Source organism: Podarcis melisellensis (genome assembly GCF_964234715.1).
Source record: "Podarcis melisellensis genome assembly, chromosome: 7".
Classification (NCBI taxonomy): domain Eukaryota; kingdom Metazoa; phylum Chordata; class Lepidosauria; order Squamata; family Lacertidae; genus Podarcis; species Podarcis melisellensis.
In genome coordinates, this window is record NC_138539.1 from 76,712,767 (window position 1) to 76,736,099 (window position 23,333).

Sequence of the window (23,333 nt, forward strand, 5' to 3'; positions counted from 1 at the left end):
AATTCTTCTGCGGTCAGCCTTCTTTATGGTCCAGCTCTCACTTCCATACATTACTACTGGGAAAACCATAGCTTTAACTATACGGACCTTTGTTGGCAAGGGGATGTCTCTGCTTTTTAAGATGCTGTCTAGGTTTGTCATCACCTTTCTCCCAAGAAGCAGGCGTCTTTTAATTTCGTGACTGCTATCACCATCTGCATTGATCATGGAGCTCAAGAAAGTAAAACCTCTCACTGTCTCCATTTCTTCCCTTCTATTTGCCAGGAGGTGATGGTCCCTAGCGATGACCAAAGGCACCTCAGGGGTGTGGAGAACCACTAGAAGTGTCCCATCCGAGGACCTCAGTGATTGGAGTCTTTTAGCATGCTGTGGCAGCCAAAACAAGGTCTGGTTTAGTGCAGCATCCAAACATGAGACTGTGGTTAAGCGCTCTCTTCCTTAAGCAGGCCGCCAACACTCAGGATTCAGGAACAGAATTAAATCCTTTCACAGCATTTTCATGCTGTGTTTTGCACTTAAACACTAATAGGGAAATAGATGCTTGATGTGACCAGCTGCCCTCAATTATTACATTATTTGCTAGGACTCATAATCTGCAGATTATAATCTAGGAGCACGATCACTGTGCAGGCACCAGCAGACAAGGACATAAGTGCAAAAATCTCTTAATTATACCACCTTCCAAAGAGCAAGAGCGCTTGTTTTGAATATTTGGAGTTCTTCGGGTAGCAGGCAAAAGAATAAAACAAGCTCTAACATAAAAGAAAACCAAGCAGCACTCAGTTCTGTTGAACTCCCTTGAAGCTACTAATCAAGGAGACTAACTGAATATCGGAGGCAGAAGACAGAGGTGCCCACTGATATAATAAAGGCTGCAGCCCTAAATGTAGATTTAGGTACTCAAATGAGGTTCACATCTGAGTAACCATGTTTAGTAGCGGCTGAAAAGCCAATAGAAATAAAGAGAAGCATTTTGCATTTCATGCATGGTACGAATTGAGGTTCACTTTCTGGTCACCTTCACCTAAATGGACAAAGTAGCAATCAGTTTACACTACAGAACACCCACTCCCCTTAACCACTGCAGCCTTTCCTGCCTCTCTCTCTTCTCTAAAAATGAGCTTCTGATATCTGAAAACAGATTACTAATAAAAAATGGAAAAGTGGTAGCAGAGGTGACAGCTGGAAGCCCCCGATCCGGTCAAGTCACTATGTTAAGCCCTTTATACGTTGGCCTGAGACTTCTTATTCATTCAACAACATTCATGGGCAAAGCGGACTTTCGTCCACAAAAGCCTATGCCACAATTAAACCTATTAATTTTGAAAACCGCCGCAAGACTCTGCTGTTTTCGCAAGGTATCTCGTAAGCTTTGCTTTTAGTGCCGCCAGAAACAGCAAAAAACGAGCCTGCTTCAATATTAAATGGGCAATCAAGCAGATTGATGTCCTTGTGCTTCCTTCGCTTCTTCAGCCTTCTGCTCCAATTAACTAACTGCACTGTGTTTGACAGCTTTTATTTGCTATTTTGAGAAGCCGCAAACCTTCTTCTATATCCTGCGCCCGCCCGTTAGCTTTCCAGTCCATCTTTCCTTGTCCCTTTTCTCTGCAGAAACAGTAGAACGGATTGACAGCCGCTGGCTTCAACTTTGCCACACCAGGGACCCACTTTTGAATTTTCTATTAGGTAGGATCCAATTGGTGCTCTTCAGTTTATAGATGGGCTTTTGATTCGATGGACACCTGCTGCTAATGGCTGAGGAAGGGGAGGTGATTTCTTGCTGTTTTTCCCTTCCTCCAGCCGCCTTCTCTGTAGGGTCCCCCAACAAAATATAGAAAGTTTTCAGGGGTGTTGAGGGCTGCACAGAGAGGAAGAAAGAGACAAAAACAATCTCTCCTTTTCTTCTTTAGGAGGAAGCAGGGTCAAAAACCCTTCCACGAGCACAAACAGGATTCCACGCTGTATAGCACCTTCCCTTTAGGATGATGGACCCAAGTTAGTGAACTCCATTGATTCCCATGGGACTACCCTAAGGATGACTAAGGTTGGATGCGGCCCAATAATACCAACATAGGGTACAGTAGGTACAACTTAAGTGTACGATAAGACCATACAATAACAAAAATTTAAATGGGCTAAAACATTAAAACATCAGCTAAAACACATTAAGATAAAGATATAATAATTAGATCTCAGCAGATCATCACTAGTAGGCAGTGGAGCATTTGCACAACTCTACCAAAAAGCCTAGGTGGAAAGGTATGGGTTTGGGGCAGTGTCAAAAAGCAAATAAAACAAAAGGACACGGCTTATCTCAAGGGGGAGAGAATTTCACAAATTAGGCAATCCTTCCGTAATGGATGATCCAGGGGTCAGCAAACTTTTTCAGCAGGGGACTGGTCCACTGTCTCTCAGACCTTGTGGGGGGGCCAGACTATATTTTTTGGGGGGGAAATGAACAAATTCCTATGCCCCACAAATAACCCAGAGATGCAAATTTTTTTGCTTAATGTATGTAGGGTTTGGTGTCAGCGTTGCTCGTGCTGTTCATCTGAGCTTCTTTGGTGGTGAGAGACGTTGGGGTTGGCCTAGGGTATGGCTGTTTGTTTGTGATTGGCTGACGTGATCTTTGTTTTCGTGTGTGAGTGGGGTGGGTGGGTGTTTTGGATCAGGTGAGCCATATTGATTTCTATGCTGTTGGTGGATTATTGCCATTGTCTTGTTGGGCTGTGTATGTGATAAAGGGGAGCCATACTGGGGTAAAGGCGTCTTCTTCTGTTTGTCCCTGTGTCAGTTTCAGTTTATTGGTTAATTTTTCTAGTAGGGCTGTTTCCCATAGTATTTCGTACCATTGGTCCAGAGATGCATTTTAAATAAAAGGACACATTCTACTCATGTAAAAACACACTGATTCCCGGACCATCCGCAGGCCGAATTTAGAAGGCAATTGGGCCGGATACGGTCCCTAGTTTGCCTACCCATGGATTAGGCAATCTTGTCTGCCCGTTTTATATGCACGGTTGCAAAACCCAGCCTTGAAATATAGTGTTCATAGGCACACGAACTTCTCCTTGTTACCTTCAGGAATGCCTCCTTCTGTTCAAGGTGTTTACTTATCATAGGCGTTACATGGTCTGTTTCCGAGTTGGGGCCCAGCTTGTCAGCTCCTCCGCACCAGTCTTCTTCTCGCTTGTACTCTTGCTCCAAGCTTTCCAGTACGCTGCATACCTATTGGCCAACAGACAAGAAAAGACAGAGTAAGGGTTTCTGTTGCAGGATGAGGGCTAACCCATCAATACTGCAAGGTCATGTTGTGCGGAAGCCTGATTAACTTTTCCCAAAGCAACTACCGTATTTTTTGCTCTATAAGACTCACTTTTTTCCTTCTAAAAAGTAAGGGGAAATGTGTGTGCGTCTTATGGAGCGAATGCAGGCTGCGCAGCTATCCTAGAAGCCAAAACAGCAAGAGGGATTGCTGCTTTCACTGCGCAGCAATCCCTCTTGCTGTTCTGGCTTCTGAGATTCAGAATATTTTTTTTCTTGTTTTCCTCCTCCAAAAACTAGGTGCGTCTTGTGGTCTGGTGCGTCTTATAGAGTGAAAAATACAGTACTCTATTCCGAACTTAAAAATGGAAAGCGTAATGCTCGTGGTCAACAAAAGAGGTTTAAAGACTCTCAAGGCAAATCTTAAAAAATGTAGTCTAAGCACTGACAACTGGGAAACACAGGCCTGCGAGAACAGCCTTTACCAAAGGTGTCATGGGCCTTAAATCTAGATTCAGGTAGGTAGACGTGCTGGTCTGACGCAGCTGAAATAAATGATTTTTTTTTTAAAAAAAATGTCCAGTGGCACCTTAGAGACCAACTAAATTTGTTCTGAGTATAAGCTTTCGTGTGCATGCACACTTCTTCAGATACACTGAAACAGAAGTCACCAGACCCTTATATATAGTGGGAGGGTGGGGTGGGGTTTATTTCAGAAGGGTGGAAGGAGATGGGTGATTGACTCAATGGATATGGTAAACCTGTTGACTTTTTTTGGTCATCTGCATACTATCCCTTGCTTTTTCCTGTAGGACTAACTGCAGTCGTTAACAGTCTGTTTTCTGAAGAAGTGTGCATGCACATGAAATCTTATACCCAGAACAGACTTAGTTGTTCTCTAAGGTGCTACTGGACAATTTTTTAATGGGCTTTGAAGATGCTCAAATGCAGGACGAAAGGGAGAAACGTGCTACGAGGAAGGCACGCTTGGCAAACCCTCACCATGATCAACTCCCACCCAGAAACCTATGTCTCCACTGTGAAAGGATGTGCGGATCCAGAATTGGCCTCCACAGTCACTTACGGACTCACTGTTAAAACCGTGTTCATGGAAGACAATCTTACTCAGCTACGAGTGATTGCCAAAGAAGAAGAAGACGACTGAAATGACTGGCATTCACTTCACATCTACAACCTGATTTGACAGCTTTCTCAGAAGTCACACAATGCAAACACTGGGTCAACATTACGTCTCTTGACTACTCCCAGCTTCCCTCACCTGTGGTTTGCAAACAGAGGTTACTTCAATACCACAGGTCCATTCTGCTAAAGCCAAGTGAACAAAGCAGTTGTTAGTAAGCCCTTGGTAATGTGAGCAAGCCCATCTTTAGCACTGGAACGGCTTAATTGCTCCTGAGCTGCAATTACTTTTAAGGCTCGCTCTTTGAAAAATTAAGCAGCCTAAGAAGAAGGCATGGAGATTCTGCTTCCAGGGGTAGCAACAGGACCCTCTCGCCTTCACTAATGTCTAGCTTTGGCCTTAGATTAATTTAAACTGGAATCAATAAACTACCAAGGTTAAAGGGAGAGTGGTAGAGAAACTTCTAGAAAGCAGGCTTTAGGACTTATACACCTACTACCTGAAACCCAGTCCATTCAGGAAATGGTGTGTTTTGTTTTATACAAAAAATATACACACAGAGATCATGCTCATTTTCAAGTTACACCTAGGAACGTGTTTCCATTTTCAAGTATTGTGACTGTAATGCTAGATGGCAACATACAGAGAAAAGCAAATGAACCAAGTCTGTAAAATGGAATTGGTTTCCCTTATTAACCCCAGTTGAGTGAATTTGGGCTTTAAAACCAATCTGTCGTGAAACCGGACCTTGAAACCATTTACCAGCAGCCACACCGTTGGCTCAGCGAGCCATTGTCCTCTACCTGCTCCGATGTTTTGTAAAAGGCCACAGAGGCGTTTACAAGCTTGAGCCGATCTTCCATCTTGAGCATCAGCTGCTGCCAATGAGAGGCCACTTTCTCTGCGCAGTCCCGGATCATGTCCATGTCGTAGTGATTTGCCTGCAACATCGCCTCAGCTTTCTGCTGTACTTGCAATGCGCTCTGGTGTGTTTTCTGATCAAATACAAACAGAACACGCCACTTAATTCGTGAAAAGCATTCCGCACGTTTTCAAAACGGGTTTGCGCCCTCCTCTTGTCACACCACCTAAATGCTCATTAATGTGACAACTGCAAGCGAAATGTCCTTCCTCTTTCTCTCTCCTCCTAACTCTGGCCAACTTTGGGTCAAGGAAGCAAACCCAGCGATGTAGCGTTCTGTATCCAAGTGCTGGTTTTTGGGGCTATCCTTGTGGATGTATTTTAAAATGTGACATCAGTTGTATGTGTTGTCCACAAGTGTTACTAAAGAATTATCCATGAGCCAGAGCAGTTAAGAACCTAGGAATGACTTCTAGGTGCTACCTCTGCCTTAGAAATCCTTCTCAAAGCTATAAAGGTAAAGGACCCCTGGACGGTTAAGTCCAGTCAAAGGTGACTGGGGTTGCGGCGCTCATCTCGCTTTCAGGCCGAGGGAGCCGGCGTTTGTCCACAGACAGCTTTCTGGGTCATGTGGCCAGCATGACTAAACCACTTCCAGCACGACAGAACACTGTAACGGAGACCAGAGCGCACGGAAACGCCATTTACCTTCCCACCAAAGTGGTACCTATTAATCTACTTGTATTGGCGTGCTTTTGAACTGCTAGGCTGGCAGAAGGTAGGACAGAGCAACGGGAGCTCACCCCATGACGGGGATATGAACCGCTGACCTTCCGATCGGCAAGCCCAAGAGGCTCAGTGGTTTAGACCACAGCACTTGACCTCATCTCCAACAAAAGAATGTGAACCAAGCATGCCTTATTAAACTTGCTAAAACCCCACCTTTTCCCTTGCTATAGTAGTTTAAACTGTGAGCTTGTTGGGGCACCAACCCATGTTCCCCCCAACCCCCATTACTTATGTTACTCTAAAAAGCACTGTGTACATAGTGGCTGAGTTATTTCTTACCAATAATAATTCATGTGACTCCCTTGAGCTATGTGTATAGCATTCCCACATGGAATGATAGCTGCAAATAATTCCAAGCATTGTCCCACAGGAATCCAGAACATTTCACCGGAACGGTCTCTTGCGTTCAGATAGAATGAAATAGTTCAGGATCGGTGGGAGAGCGGCCACTTTCTGAAGGGTAACTTTGCAGGAGAAATTAGGAGGTTGCGACGCAAAAAACGCCATAATCTCTGAAATGAGGTTAGTTGCAAGGCTCTCTTCTTGGTGGGTGTTTCCTGTTTTGAGGCTTTCTGTCAGTCTTCCTTAGCCAAGCCAAAGCACCGCTGGCAGAAGCCATGAGACAGAGGCATGGCAGGAGAACACAATCTCCTCTTTGCATATAGCAAACCCCAAGGGAAGCAGAAAAGATGCTCCAGAAGCTCTCTGATAATATTGTGCAAGATGATAGGCTTTTTTCACATCGAGAGGGGGTGTTTTCCCACCAGGAATGGCAAGGCAACCTCTGAAATGTTGGTGGAAAATCAGGGAGTGGTCACCTATGACTGATGAAACTACACGGAGACAAGTATTTCTCTTTCCATTGGTTCTGTGTAGCTTCTTCTAACAGGGAAGGAAAGCAACTGCTGGAATGGTTGAGAAGCTGATAACAGGATTCATATTTCAGCCACCCCACCACCTCCCCTAAAAGCCAGGCTCTCAGCACACACCTTTTGTGTAATCTACATCTAGTCTACACACAGCTGCAACAATACAGCAGCGCGAGAAAGCAAGCCCCACGAGACAGAAATCAGAGCACTCTCACCTGATTATACTTAAGGATTCCAGGTCTAGGTCTGGGTCTATATGGCACACAAATGAAGAGTAATAAATGGTCGCACACCCTTAAACTGGGTAGGTAGGGAAAGCAGAGCGCACTAGGCAACAGGCCCCTGTTGCTCCGCATACTGGATCCCAGTCCAAGCAGCGTCAGGAGACTGGGAGTAACTGGTTGCCTTTTTATGTGCTCGCAAAGCTTCACATGCCATAACCAGAGCACCACACCTGGAGCAACTTGCCCGAATTATACGAGGCGGGCATATCTGCAAAAAGGGGACCTCTTTATACCCTCTACGTGGGACACTTAACCCACAGCTCCACCCGCATCCCTTATTACTGCTATTATGTAATGTTAAATATCACTTTTCAAACAAGCTTCAATTCTATTACTGTTGAGTGTTCAAAGTGGTTATCAGATACTTTCACAGTATCCTTACCACAGCCCTGTGAGATAGGCCGGCATTAGTAACCAGGTACTTCTTTACAGCAATGAAGAGTAGCTATTTGTTTAAGAACTGCAGCAGAGCATAAACGTACTGAACTGTTTTGCTACAGGTTATTATTAAGTGCTCTGTGGCCATGCTGATTCCTGGACCCCTTATTTGACTTAAGACATTTGCTGCTTTTAGAGAAAACTCACGTAAAAAACCCTGGGCTCTGATGGAAGAAAAGAGGGGAACGTTAGAAAACAAATGCATAAATAAAAAGGAGGTGCAGAGAGGGTGTGCTGGAGGGAAAGTAGTTTTTCCAGGTTTGAAATCTAACTTTGCTCTGGAATCCTTAAGTATAACCAGTATATAGCCAGCTCTATCGCATTCTACCAAAGTAGCCCCTGGTTATAGTTCCTACACATTTATCCCCTAAAAGGACAAATATCTACACTGCAGATTCTAAAGGGAAGGAATGTTATACCGAAAATTTACCAAAGCTGCCAAGAGTGAGGAGACAGACACTGCAAACTGTGAACAACAGAAAGGGAAAACGGAAAACTCCGCAGAACGACAGTAGAACAGAAGGCAGTTACTGTAGCACCAAGGATTTCTGAAAATAAAAAGCTTCCCAATGGATAAAAGCAAAGGATTTTACTTTTAGCAATCTTAAGCACTCACGTCTCACTACGTATTACCAGAAAAAAAAGTTAAACCGTACAGCAGTCGTTTTCAATGCTTTGTGTCTCTATTTTAGTCAAGACACCTATCCCAAGTAAGGTGAAGATTAGAACAGGATTTAAAAGTTACTTGAACACCCTGGTTGTTGCTGGTCATGTAGTAGTAGTAGTAGTATTAGTAGTAGTAGTGGTAGTAGTAATAAGAATAAGAATAAGAATAATATGCCACGGATCTGACTGGGTTGCCCAAGGCATTCTGGGCAACTCACAACAAATGGTAAAACATCCAAAACAGGGCTGCATTCCGGTGTCTTCTAAAAGTCAGATAGTTGTTTATTTCCTTGACATCTGAAGGGAGAGCATTCCACAGGGCGGGTGCCACCACCGAGAAGGCCCTCTGCCTGGTTCCCTGTAAACTCACTTCTCGCAGTGAGGGAACCCCCAAAAGGCCCTCAGAGCTAGACCTCAGGACTGAATGACAGTGGTGGAGACACTCCTTCAGGTTTACGGGGCCGAAAGTGTTTAGGGCATTAAAGGTCAACACCAACACTTTGAATAGGGCTTGGAAATGTACTGGGAGCCAATGCAGGTCTTTCAGGACCGGTGTTATATGGTCCTGGCAGCTGGTCCCAGTCGCCAGTCTGGAAGCCGTATTAAACTAAAGAAGCACATTAAATTAAGATGCACGTTAGCAGTGGCATGAGGGCTTTCCACATTATTCCTTCATGGTAGTGTGTGACATTTAGCAATGGAAAATGATGATGTCCCCATAGCAAATGAACTATCTCTTGGTTAATAAATCTTCAGCAATGAATTCCACCCGGTGAAATGCACAGTGATAGCCACAAATGCTGCTCAAGAGGTAACCAGAAATCAAATTTACGAACAAAGTTTTTAGTCTCCATTTTGTCCTGCTGAGGGCTGACGCTATCGTAAGAAGGCAGGAAAGCTGCTTTAAGCAGAGTCCGACTAGCAAGCAATCAGGCTCAATATTGTGTCCACCTTGACTGGCCGCGGTTCTCTAGCATTTTACAAAGGAGTCTTTTGGAGACCTGGACTGAATATGGGACATTCTGCATGAAGACTTTCACTAAGCAAGAGCCAAAATACTATTTCCACATCTTTAGGAACCCTTCACAGATTGTTGTGCCATGTTGACAAATACCTTAGTCATTTTTTTTGCTGGCTGATACACATCAACAGGCAAACAGGCGTTTGACGAACATCTCTCCTCTTGTGTAAAATATAGTTAGCGGCAGACTCATGAAAAATCAGACAAGGACCGCCTTGTTTCTTAAGCTATCTACAGGCACTGGGAGATTTAAACATTATCAATCTGACACACGATCCATAAAGAAACCAGCAAATTTAATTTATAAACTGAGTTGTTCCTCTAGTGCAGGCTTCCTCAAACTCGGCCCTCTAGGTGTTTTGAGACTACAATTCCTGTCATCCCTGACCACTGGTCCTGCTAGGTAGGGATCATAGGAGTTGTAGGCCAAAAACATCTGGAGGGCCGAGGTTGAGGAAGCCTGCTCTAGTGTAAGTGCAAAAAGAGAACGAAAGGTATCTCTGCACGCTCTGCTGGACCGCAAAGTCGAGAGTAATAGCCCAAAACACTTTTACCTCTATTGCATGCTGGAATTGTTCGTGTTCGCGCTGAAGTTGCTCAGCCTCTTGTAGCGAGCTGGCAGTGATCAGTCCGGCATTTAACATGGACTCTCCGTTTCGGATCCAGCCCAATACCTGAAATGCAGGAGGAGAGAGCACAGCTTAGGACAGTGGTTCTCAAAGGGGGTGGCAGGAATATTCCAGGAAAACCTAACATTTAAACATTTCCATATAGAATAATATAGTATCAGAGTACAGTGGTACCTCGGGTTACATACGCTTCAGGTTACATACGCTTCAGGTTACAGACTCCGCTAACCCAGAAATAGTACCTCGGGTTAAGAACTTTGCTTCAGGACGAGAACAGAAATTGTGTGGTGGCGTCACAGCGGCAGCAGGAGGCCCCATTAGCTAATGTGGATCTTCAGGTTAGGAACAGTTTCAGGTTAAGAACGGACCTCCGGAACGAATTAAGTACGTAACCAGAGGTACCACTGTATTTATTTATTTGCAGAATATGGATGGGTGATACTGAAGACAATTTCAGTTGTGATCCAGAAGCACCATTCTAACAGTGTGCTGAATAAAACTCATTTATCTTTATATTTTGGGAATGATACATGTTCTTATCTACCTGCATTGTTTTATACTTTCTTGATGTCCCGCGATCATATGATAAAGTAGTTGTGCTCTATGTTATAAACCAAGCACCGCTAGGAATTGTTTCTTTTGGTTTGCCAATGTACTTCTTAACAACATAAAATTCGGTGCGGTGAAAGCAAATTCTTATTCTGAAAGCGTGGCCTGGGGGAGGGGGGTAGCTTGAGAACTGCTGGTTTAGAACGTTCTCTTTACGTCTAGAGCAGTTTCTCAAACTTGGGTCTCCAGCTCATTTTGGACTACAATTCCCATCATCCTTGACCACTGATCCTGCTAGCTAGGAATGATGGCAGTTATAGTCCAAAAACAGCTGGAGGCCCAAGTTTGGGAAACCCTGGTCTAGAGCAATACATCTGAAAACGTTCCTATTGTTAAAGAGCAATACTCAAAGATGGGGGAATTTGTTTCACGCTGCAATGTTAACAATGGTGCCAACATCAGACCATTCCAAAGCTCACCAGCTTATTATCAAATATACCGTATTTTTTGCCCTATAGGACGCACTTTTTGCCCTCCAAAAATGAAGGGGAAATATGTGTGCGTCCTATGGGACGAAAAATACGGTGAAGCCTGGAGAGCGAGAGGGGTCAGTGCGCTCTCCAGGCTTTGTGGACCTCTCTGCAAGCAGCGGGAGCGCTCCCGCTGCTTGCGGAGAGTGGCCTGCGTGCTGAAGCCTGCGCGTGCTGAGCTCAGCGCGTCCAGGCTTCGCAGACCTCTCCGCAAGCAGCGGGAGCCAGCACTGGGCTCCCAAGGCTTGCAGAGAGCTGCCTGTTTGGGGGCTGGGGTCGGGGGAAGCTCAGGCGGGCCTCCCCCACCCCAGCCCCGCGCCTGGGGGGGAAATAAATTTTTCCCCTTTATTTCCCCCCCAAAAAACTAGGTGCGCCTTATGGGACGGTGCGTCCTATAGAGCGAAAAATACGGTAGTTTGGTTTTCTGTTCTTTTCCGTAGAGGAAACAGCATATTTCCTGGTTGGGACTATATGTCTTGGGGCTGTGGACTCCCATCCCTCCTCCCGCCTCCTCAAATCCTGGCTTACCATACATTTGATTGCTATGAATGGAAATTTAATCAGGATTCTAAAAGGTGCATCGTGGGCCAGGGTTAACAATTTTTCAGTATCACAGGGCGCCCTAGCAGAGGAGGGAGACGATGTGCAAGGGTGGAGCAGGGTGAGTTGGTTCACACCTGATCACTCCATGCTAGTAAGTGTGGCAACTGCACTAGATCTTGAAAGCACAATGCACCTTCGCAATGAAGGACCAAGTGCTACACAGATCACCATTTTACAATAATGGTCGCAAAAGTACAGATCCTTTTTCTCTGCAAGGAAGATTAAAAAGAACAAAGGAGATCAATCCCATTGTGTCCTGTTAATGGATGCTTTGGATAAACTCAGCACTATCTAGAAAACAAAGCCACAACATTCTTATTAGTGGCAGCTCAACATGTAGCTGCATTTTTTTCTGGTAAGAGATAAAACACCAACTGCAGATATGTACTTTATTAAAGTAAGATTAACATTAAAAATAGACTGTCTGGAAAAACGTCCAAGGGAGACAGAAACCGTACTATTATTGTTGTATTTACAGAGCATGGCTGCTTTTACCTTGACTGCACAGAAGACACCTAATTCAAAAGAAATTACGCCTGCAAAAATCGTGAGCCTTAAAGGGTAAAGTTAGGGACACGCTTTAAAGGGCACAAAGAACAGAGGGAAATGTCACACCAGAAATACAAAGTGTTCAACTATCAACCACCTGCATCTTTGTACAGCAAACTTTTAAAAAATAGTAATGCATGTCTCATCAGATTATTTGTACCACCCGCCATTTTAGCGAAGCCAAAGTTTGGTGTAACCAACTAAGAAAGTATCCTTCTGTCCCCTAGTCCAGCAGCAGCAAATCTGGCAGGAAGTTGCGGTCATTAGCTAAAGGAACTGTGGATCAAGTGCCACAGGAAGCCAACACAACAAACAGCAAACACGTGATTCTCTCTGTCTGGCTGAACACCTGCCGAGCTGCAAAGCTTTTTCTATCTCAGAGGAAAAACAGCAAGACATCTTCCTTCCTGGCTTAAGAATGAAATGTGTATTTCTGCATCAAGGTCACTTATGTCAACAGATAAAAAAGAGCTTTCTGCCCCCCAAAAGGCTTACAACGTAAGACTTGTGGAGAAGAAACTCAATTCAGGAATCCTTTTCATTGGGAAGACTACAGAATTGGGATCAATGTATCTGGTTTGGGGGTTTTCTAATTCACTGGTCTTTTGTGAGTAAATTCCACCAATCCAACTTCATGCAAATTGATAAAAGAGGGGAAATAGAAGTATTTTGGCCTCAACTCCTTAATATGTTTAAATTCACAATGCAAACAGTAACTTAAGAGCTTTTAGCACATTGACTGAGATAAATCAACATGAATATGGAACATATCTATGAGACAATGCAAATGTGAAACACTTGACTAGTTTATTTTAAATTTCCTAATCTAAGTTTCCACCAGAGCCCCCGTGAAGGAGGTTTCTTGAGAAGGAGCAAACATGGAAACTCTGCTGGCCATGTTGAAGTTTATAGTGAATTTTCCTTACAGATTACACTCATAGAGGGTAGTAATGGTTGCTGTTGCTTTTTGGCATTTGGTTTTTATTTTATACTGATGACTTTTAGCTTTTGTCAGCTGCCTCAAACCCATCTGCAGGAAGGCAAAATCAAAATGCCAATAATAATAATAATAATAATTCTGACAACGGGGGCAAAATTTACCAGATGCATCAGCTGCATATATGTTCAGATGTCCTGAGTGCTCAAGCTGGCCGGCTGATAAGTAACAAACTTTTCTTTTAAAAACACCACCACTCAAAAAGACTTCGCAGGAAGGATAAGATGAGATACAGTGCTATCCCAGCAGTTATTAAGAGCAGCAATTTAAGCAAAAGAGTAAGGCAATTTCGGTGCCATGGTGCATGCAAAGCAATCTGCTGAGAACAGCTCCAACGTAAAGTTTAAGAACGTAGGCAGAGCTCTGTGGGATCCCTTCAGCTAAAAGTCGCTGCACTGCCATAATTCTTCAGCTCAGAGGTTTCCAAACTTTACAAGTCCACCGCTCCCTTGACCAGCCACATACTTTCTGCGGCAGCCCTGTGGGGCTCAGGGGCCCAGTTATGTCACCCCTTGCCTGCAGAGCTGGCAGCCTCTCTCCCTTTTCCAAACACCCTCCCCTTGTGGGGGGTTCCCTCGGCCTTCTCTCATCTCCCCTCTCCTTGGGAGTTTTTTGGGCAGCCACCGCCACTACCCTGGTCTGCCCCAAAGAGAGGTGCCCCCACACACTGCCCCACAAGGGCCTGGGACGAGGATGCGCCCCCAGCCTTAGCAGCCCGACAGAGACTGACCAAAGATTGGGGAGGCAGTGGCCAACATGGCGGAAAGACTCCCCTTCAGCACCAGGCACTCAGCTCCCGGGCAGGCCTTGCACACAGCAAGCACAAGAAAGGCCAGGCTGCTTGCCCGGCCTCCCACTTATCTGTCCATTCCCAACAGCGAGGGCTGGAAGACTGACTGGCTGGGCTCCCTCACCCAATTGCTTGCCTATTCCACAGCTGCTTCAGCTCCTGGCAACCAGAACCCACTGGCCAGCTCCAGAGGCACCACTTGCCTGCGGAGCTTGTAGTCAGGGCTGCTGCAATAAACAGCCATGCAAGCCTTTGGGAGGTAGAAACGCGAGAGGGCATCAGAGGAAGGGAGGGAGGGAAAGGGGGACAGAGGCCAGTGTTGCTGGCGGCACCCCCCACCATCATTCAAGGCACGCCAGGGTGCCAAGGCACACTGGTTGAAAGCCACAGGTTCAGCTTCTAACAGTGGCTGGCCAGTTGCCTCTGGTTTCATTCTGCCACACTGGTTGACAGCATAGCTCAGTTACAGAAATGGGAGGTCTATATTTTTCTTTAGGCGCCTGGTGAAAACGCTTCTCTTCTCCCAAACCTCCGGCTATTTAAACAATCTATGGCCTTTCAAACCACTTGTGTATTGTTGTTGTTGTTGTTTTGGGGGTATTGCTTTGTTTGTTATTATGCTGTTCCATTTTTATGGCTTCATAGAGCAAACCACCCTGTGATTCTTGGATGAAGGGCGATATAAAAAAAGAATTCATCATCATCTATGCTACAATTCCCATTCATTTCGATGGAACTTGCCCGGGGGCAGCTTTCTACAGACCACTCCTGTATCTTTTATAGAGTCCAGTGTCATGTTTTTGTACATAAAAAGTACTGTATTTTTCTGTGTTTGAGATGCCCCTAAGTATAAGATGACCCCTATTTTCTGAACCAAAAATGAGGAGCTTTTTTTTGGGGGGGAGGGGAAGAGTTCGCAAAACAGTTGCTGAGCTTTTGAGGGGGAGATTGCCGATTCAGGCAGCTTCGTTTTTAACCCCCGCGCTTTGAACATCCGTGTTTAGCACGCTCCCCAATTTTGGACTAAAAAAAATTAAGCAAAAAAAATCACCACACAGAATATGGTATTTTGGTACTTGTAGGATAGGGACGCAGACCCAGAAAGGTATTTGATTTTGAGAGTGGAATGATTAACAGGAACTGCTGTTGTGTCATGGTTGCTGCTTCTTCAGACAGGCTTCTACAACCGCTATCCCCGTGACCATTTTATGAAGAAGGTTGTGTACCGAACAGATGAGCACGTAGCGCAGCACTGCCTCGTACCTGCTTGACTTCGGCCTGAAGGTGGCGCAGCTGCACGCACTGCTCCAAGTGCTTCCGATGCTGCTCAGCCGCCAGGTCCAACTCCTGCTGCTTTTCGTGAAGGAACTCCAGCAAGTCTTGAACCCGCGTTGCCATGTCTACGTCTCTGTCACAGAGCAGCTCGACACCTGCAAGCACCATTGGCAAATGTCACCTCGGCAAACACAGGTGCCATTTGAAGTTCCTTCACAGCATCACACAGCAATCTCTCTCTCTCCCCCCTTGAGTTTTCAGTTTTACAATTACAACATTTCCCATTCTTTTGCAGCAGTTATTTTGGGACTTCCCAATACTTCTTTCTCTCAGTGCCTTGACTTTACCATGCACATTTATTTGTGTGCATAATATCTCACGTTTATGGCTTTTTAGAGGTGGGTGCGTAGCCCTAGTGCCTGAAAAATTGGATTTGGATAAGTGCAGGTAAAAAAACAAGGGTAAAAGACCCCTGTCAAAGGTGACTATGGGGTTGCGGCGCTCATCTTGCTGTCAGGCCGACGGAGCAGGCATTTGTCCACAGACAGCTTTCCGGGTCACGTGTGCCAGCAGGACTAAACTGCTTTTGGTGCAACGGGACACCGTGAGGGAAACCAGAGTGCATGGAAACACCGTTTACCTTCCCGCCAGAGTGGTACCTATTTATCTACTTGCACTGGCGTGATTTCAAACTGCTGGGTTGGCAGGAGCTGGGACAGAGCAACGGGAGCTCACCCCTTGCACGGATTCAAACTGCCAACCTTCTGATCAGCAAGCCAAAGAGGCTCAGTGGTTTAGACCCCAGCGCCACCTGTGTGGGTACTTTTGCTGGCATATCAGAAGGAAGCAGCGCAAGGAAAGGGGAGAAGTGCTGCTGTGGTGCTTCGGAGCTCCACCTAAAACCTTGCCCCTATCAACAGCAGAAAACAAGATGCTACTTTATACAGGTTGTAAAATCTGGTTCTTGATCAGGCTAGGTGCCAGTGAAAGTTGGGGGCCTTTTGTGTTGGTGTGATGTTATATACCAGGGTTTGGCAAACTACGGCCCATGCGTCGGATACAGCCCAAGTGGATCGTTAAACCGGCCCCCGGCCCTTGCTGCCCGCTCAGTCAGTCCCCACGCTGCGCCAGTTGCTCTGCACAGGGACTAATTTCCGGGACGCAGCCACAGCTTCCTATTGGCTGCAGGAAGCTCCTGCAATTAAAACTCACACAGCAAAAGATTGAGCATCATTTCAATATTTTTATGTTGGTGACGCTCAAATGCATCAGCTTTGCTGTTAACCACCATTATTTTGAACAGAGACATGACTTGACTTCTGGTCTTGGTGCTTATAAGCAATACTCCCCTTGGCTTTCGGCTTGGTTGTCCTTTGTGCCTATGACTAACCAGCTGATACCACAAAACCAAACACAGCGGGAAGGCAATGAATGCAAGAATAAACCAGAGAGAAAAGGGTCTCTTAAGTGCCCAAAATATTTTATTACTGTCTGACATGAAATTCTTTCCTTAGGGTCAATCTTGCCTTTCAGAACTCTGCAAAAATATACTACTGTAGGCTTCTATTTTGCCAACAGCAAATCACAACAAGAAATGGCAGACTGCTTTTGAATTGGGGGGGGGGGTGTTTAAGGGAAATGGGATACATCCAAAAGGCATTTGTTAAAACATACGAGGTCCTTTAAAAAGCAGCAGCAGGGTGTGCTTAAGCTATTGGATTCACTAAAGGGCACAATGGATCATATCCTCTGTGCTTACAGTTTCAAGATTACCTTAGTTAACGTTTTCGCCAGGAACTTATTCAGGGCAGAGCTTAGTAGCCGAAACCGCTCAGCTGAAAAGCCCTGACCGTGCCTGTCTATATTTAAAAACAGAATATGTGTTAATCCATAATGAAATGTATTTTAATAAATAGGTATTTTCCCCCTCTAATGTGCAGAAGCTGGTGCGTCCTAATTCTCAGAGATTCTTTCTGTTCAAGAGTCAGCGGAGCCCTAGGTGCCCTAAATCAGCTTCGATAATCTCTATAAATCCATTAACCTGGTTAAGGTGGGACGCATGCATCTTACCAGAAGCCTGCACTTCATTGACGTACTGCAGGAGATCCTGCCCTTGGTGGATGACATCAAAGGTCAGGTTATTCATGGTCAAAGCTTTGTCCGCATGGTGCTGGAGCCTTTGCTCAGCGATGGTGAGATCCTCGGTGTCAAAATCGTTCATCTGCTGCGAGAGCTCGTCGTTCCAGGACTCAAGGTCTGAAATGATCTAAAGCGGGAGAAGTTGAAGAAGAAGAAAACACTGAGGACATGAGTAAGAACAACAAAGGCTGTGGCTATCCAGTGGAACTCAAAAGGCATCAGAGGGATCAATCACTTGGTTTAAAAAATAACAAAGCAGTCTACTCTCCAAGAACAAGTTTGCTTTTTGTAACACCTGGGGATCAAGAGAACTAAGGAACCCACATGAGAATCTCAGGTACACTGGAGAGACGCAAACATTGTGGACAATGAATGTCTTGAGAACAGGAGACCATCATCATGAGATGTAGGAAGTCACTAACAGTAACAAGGCGTTGTCCTTTTCCAAGCACGTTTGGCAGGAGTTGGTAGCCATGGTATGTGGTATACCAAAGACTATGGGAATTGTAGTTACAGATAGGTAGCCGTGTTGGTCTGCCATAGTCAAAACAAAAAAAATTCCTTCCAGTAGCACCTTAAAGACCAACTAAGTTAGTTCTTGGTATGAGCTTTCGTGTGCATGGTATCTGAAGAAGTGTGCATGCACACGAAAGCTCATACCAAGAACTAACTTAGTTGGTCTTTAAGGTGCTACTGGAAGGAATTTTTTTTGTTTTGACTATGGGAATTGTAGTCAAAGAAGCCTAGATATCCGACCAAGATTATTAGATGGGAGGTTCTTGTTTCATGTGCAGGTCTGGTTAACAAGACTAAGGTCTCAAGGTTGTGAAAGGGGTTGATGGGTCAACGAGAAGCTTTTAGACTTTGGGTAGCATTTTGGGACAGGAGAAACTGTATTTGAAAAGGTGGGGTTTCCCTGAACTGGAATCAGACTGCTGGCACTAAAAGATTGTAAGAGACATTTTGAACTTCACTTCCGAGGGAACTTCCATGGAGCACACAGATTGGACAGTTTAAAGGACAGGGGCTGATGACAAGCTGACAAATGAAAACCAGACCTGAAGTCTATATAAGCCATCTATCTCAAAGCGGCTGTTCATAAACTCATAGGGAGAAGACTTTAGTTTGCAGTCAATGTTTGAAGGAGGACAGAGGCATTCATTTGTATGTTCAACAGCTGGCTGGAACACAAATCAAGGGACATGAACTGAAGAACAGAGGCAGAATTGGTGGGCAACACTGATATCGGATGGAGGAAGACAGACTTCACACTCGCCTCAGCTGAAGTTTTAAAATGGATTTAATGGGAAGCATTGAGAATGTGGTTGGGGATCATCTGCTCAGAGGTTTTTGCGGGGGCAATTAGAATAAGACCTATTATTTGATTATTGATGTAAACCCTCAAAATGTATTTTCTATTGTTAAGTTTTTACCTCTATTTTCAGTAGTACATTTTGTTTTGTTTTATTGCTATGGCTAGTGGCTGATGCAAATAAAGATTCTTCTAATCTATGCAAGTCACCGTTTCTGAACATGGATTGTGAAAGAGGGACTGAACTAAAACCAGTTTAAAAATGGGTGCTGCACAATGCATGGCATTAAAGGTTTTGTGCTTGCAATTTAAAACAACAGAATGAAGAACTGCCAATGTCTGTGGAGCTTTCCAAAACTAAAACATATGGAGCATCAGAGATACTTATGGAGACATAAATAAGGTAAAGGGACCCCTGACCATTAGGTCCAGTCGTGGCCGACTCTGGGGTTGCGGCGCTCATCTCGCTTTATTGGCCGAGGGAGCCGGCGTACAGCTTCCAGGTCATGTGGCCAGCATGACCAAGCCGCTTCTGGCGAACCAGAGCAGCGCACGGAAATGCCGTTTACCTTCCCGCTGGAGTGGTACCTATTTATCTACTTGCACTTTGACGTGCTTTTGAACTGCTAGGTCAGCAGGAGCTGGGACCGAGCAACAGGAGCTCACCCCATTGCAGGGATTCGAACTGCCAACCTTCTGATCGGCAAGTCCTAGGCTCTGTGGTTTAACCCACAGCGCCACCCACGTCCTGCAGACATAAATATATTGATACTTAAGAGACTGACGTACATAGGAGAAAGGAGCAGATAACTAACAAAGCAACCTGTAAGGAGTACTTATATTCTCTCTCTCTCTCTCTCTCTCTCTCTCTCTCTCTCTCTCTCTCTCTCTCTCTCTCTCTCTGTGGTCTCAACAGATATATTCATTATTCACTCACACCACATTCCTGAAAAACAGGTAGAGGCTGGCTGTAAATTCAGATTCCTTGACAGCAAAATAGATTGAACTTTCCCAGGGCTATAACTGTCTGCATTAGCACTGAGATTACAATCCTTAAGTACCCAGTCATGTCTCTTTCTGTGGGGGGTTAAAGGAAACCAAATCAATCAGAGGAGACAACCAACAGCTTCATATTTTTGCTCTTCTAGAGAAAAACCCCATTTTAAACCCAGCCCACCCTTCCGGCGAGAAAGGAGGAAAAAACCACAACATTTCTGCAGAAATTGAAAGCTCACATCAATGGCGTCTCTCTCAAATATCCGCAGCTGTAAGAAGAGCTCCAGTTTTATTTTGCGTTCCTGAAACAGCTCCTCCATCTGTGACTGGGCCTCATCCAGCTGCTGAAGGACCGTCTCTATGTGATTGATGGAGCTGTTGTGGGGGGTCTTGTTACTTGAGATGGCAGAATCCCTATTAAAAAGGGGGGAGAAAAACTTTTAAGTAGGAAAACAGGACCTGAAAGGAAACGTGTGTACGTGAACAGTAGTCTCCACTGCCCTTCTTGTCCTGCGGGAGTCGAAGAGGAAGAGCCAGCCCTTGCCATTGGTTTCCAAATTCTCTTCCCTCAGGAAACCCTTTCCACGTCTCCTCAAGGGCTGAGGAATCAGAGCTTGGGTGTCTAGCACAGGATTCTTCAGCACACTCACAGGATTCTTCAGCGCCACAACTATGATGTAATGAATTGAGCAGAATGGAAAGAGGGAGGTGGGCTGGGGTACAACATTTTGGGCTCCCACAGGGTGCCGTTGGAATTTGAATGTCCCTAAAGGCAGGGTGGGCACAGGGTCTGTCAATTTGCATTTCTTAGTGCATAAATTAGAGTGGTACCTTGTGCTGCGTAACCTCCAGGTTACGGAATCCTCGGGTTAAGGTTGCAGCAAACCCAGAAGTGTATACGTCTGTGTTTTGCCATGCGCGCATGCACAGAAGTGCACTGCACACGCAGAAATGCTCAATCACACCGCGCACATGTGAAGAAGGGCGCCTCCGGTTATCAAGTTTTCGAGAAACGTCTGGGCCTCCGGAACAGATCCCATTCATAACCACTGTATTGATCAGACGTGTAGAGATCTTTCCTATTCTAATTACAGTAGTAGCTCATTTTGCGACCGGGATCCGTTCCAGAGCCCCAGTCGCTGGCCAAGAAGGATGCTGGACAAAGCATCGCGTCTCTGCACGCGGGTGGAGCAGTTTGCGCTTCTGCGCGTGTGGAAGTGGCGAACCGGAAGTAACCCATTCTGGTACTTCCAGGTTTGCCACGGACGTTCGACAAAACAGGCACTCGATGAAGTGGACGCTCGACAAGGTACCACTGTAATTCAAGAGGGTTCTGCAAGCTTCTCTGTGTGAAAGAAACAAGCAGAAGGTGCTTGATGTTTGGGTTATTCCTTCAGAGAAGCTGAGTACAGCTGACTTAAACTGATTCTCTTATCTCTTTCTGTCAAGGTCATGCTGACTATAAAAGTAAGGCCAGAAGGAGCCTAGGTTTCACTTTTTCTTTCTATCTCTCTTGCTTCTTGTGTTCTGTACATAGTATGCTTAGTGTTTAGGTTTTAGACTTATTATGTTATTGTAAGTTTAAGTTAAGTCTGCTACAACTGGATTTCTTATGGACAGTGCCAATCCTGAATGTGATGGATTTGTGACCATTATGCTCATCTGCCTTCAGTAGCAGTAAAGCTCTGTTGGATGAAATTTTAATCGCCTCTGGGAATCCTGTGGTGTGTTTAAGGTTTTACTCTGCTAACTATATGCTGGAGTCTGCTCTGGATCAATGCTGAGGTTACCAGAGCATAGACAACAGTAGTTAGGCTATCCCTGTCCAGATAGGGATGCAGCTGCCCCACCAGCTGAAGCAGATGAAAGGCACTCGGTTGCGCATTACAGAAGGAACGGCACAGAACACAACGCAGGGCTGCTCTTTCCAGGGGAGTCAACCTCTTACCTCAGCTGCTGTATCAGATCCTCTCCTTCCTTGATGACGTTCACCGTCACCTGAAGCGTGGTCTGCTGCTGCTGCCCAAACCTTTTGATCAGCTCCTGCACGGCCTCCACCGACTCCGCGTAGACATCGTCCAGCAGTTCCTTCTGCAGCTCTTCCAGCCACGTCCAGAGCTGCGGGAGGAAGAAGAAAAATCAGCAAAGAAATAAGCCTGCTTGAAGAAAACAAACCGGGAAACAAATTGGGTTTCCCAGCCCCCCTCCCTTTGCCATTTTCCTGTTGGCAGTTTACGGAAAATTGGTTGCGATGTGAATATAATGCTACTTAGCATTTATACAGCCCCTGAGTATTATTCAGTCTGTGCCGCAGATGGGAGAGGAGCGTTGGGGGGGGAAACGGCGGCTCTCCTCCAGTCACCCAGCGAGTCTTCAGGAAAAGCCGAGATTTAAAACTGGAGCTCCCTGCTCACAGCTGGTAGAGCATAGTGGCTCCGAGTGTGAGCCAGATAAAGTCCCCAGTTCAAGTCTCACCTCAGTCTCAACACATTAGGGAGCCTTAGGCTAGCCAGTGCTTTTCAATTCCAGTTCCCCACCCTCCACCTGCAATATTGAGCTAGTGTTACTTATATTACTGTGTTTCTGAGGCTGTAAAGATTATGAGCTGTTATTAATTAATTAAATTTGCATGCTGCCCTCGCTGAGAGAGCATGCCACCTGTTCGTAAAATCATGTAACCGAATACTTTGCAGAATACCTCCATCTCTTTTCAGGAATCAAAGCACCAGAAGCAATTTGAATTTAAAGCCATTTAAGATTCATTTCAGAGTTACTTCCCCTAACTCAGTGTTCAAGAGTTTGATATAAAGAATCTGAGAGCAGACACTTGTTCCATGTGGCTGTCTTTCACCCTGACTATTCTGACGTTGCAAAAGTGATGCGCCATTTCTGGTTTTCCATTTGCATCTTTAAGGTAAAGCAAAAGGGGAGCAATGTCCCCAAAAAAGCGGATTGAGAAACAGACTGCTTTGTGTTTGGCACAGCACTTTTTCTCAAAGTGCTAAAAACCCTTCTGATTGTACAGCTGTAAAATCACACGAGATTCGTTGCATGCGAGTGACACAAACACAGAAAATGTGGCAAGAAAAGCAAATGATAAATTTGTATTAGCTTTCTGCAGTGAAGTCTCATTTCTGAAGACTGCGAAAGCTTCAGACTCTTTTGGAACATGCCTGCTAATCCTCATCTAATGCCAATAAAGGCCTCTATTCTTCCAATCTAGTCTGGACTTCTGCAGAAAATCAGGAGGAAGACACTTGCACCAACGACCGATAAAGTAGTCGACATGGCTTTCTAAATACTACAGACAGTTTGACACAAAAAGTATTTGGAATCTCATTTCACAAGACACCGAGGAGTGTGGTGTACCAATTGCCACGAAAAAAATATTAAGGCACTTATGGGTCCATCGCTGAAATCTTCCACAAAGAGTTGACAGAGTTGATTTGTTCCCTGCGCTTTGGCACCGCTGCGCAAACACCTGGCCAGCGCTCGTTCCAGCTTTTCCCATTGGAGGAAAGGGAGTTATTTAAATGCACATTTGTACGGCTAAAAGTCAAAACGTTATGAGCGCAGACACATGCAGACATTACTCAAAGCACTTTTTGAACAACCTCCCATCCCGACTTT

At 45.2% G+C, this 23,333-nt stretch overlaps 1 protein-coding gene across 7 annotated transcripts in view; it reads right to left on the bottom strand.

Annotated features, from left to right (window-relative positions):
* TRIO (trio Rho guanine nucleotide exchange factor) overlaps nucleotides 1–23,333 on the bottom strand; it is a 255,311-nt gene that overhangs the window by 112,298 nt on the left and 119,680 nt on the right. For all 7 annotated transcript variants that reach the window (XM_081919102.1, XM_081919103.1, XM_081919104.1 and 4 more), the window contains exons 12-18: nucleotides 21,652–21,821; nucleotides 19,943–20,117; nucleotides 17,327–17,522; nucleotides 15,245–15,411; nucleotides 9,889–10,008; nucleotides 5,209–5,400; nucleotides 3,079–3,228 (exon numbers count right to left, since the gene is read on the bottom strand). In XM_081919102.1, coding sequence (XP_081775228.1) covers nucleotides 3,079–3,228; nucleotides 5,209–5,400; nucleotides 9,889–10,008; nucleotides 15,245–15,411; nucleotides 17,327–17,522; nucleotides 19,943–20,117; nucleotides 21,652–21,821 — 1,170 coding nt within the window. The remainder of the gene's footprint in view (nucleotides 1–3,078; nucleotides 3,229–5,208; nucleotides 5,401–9,888; nucleotides 10,009–15,244; nucleotides 15,412–17,326; nucleotides 17,523–19,942; nucleotides 20,118–21,651; nucleotides 21,822–23,333) is intronic.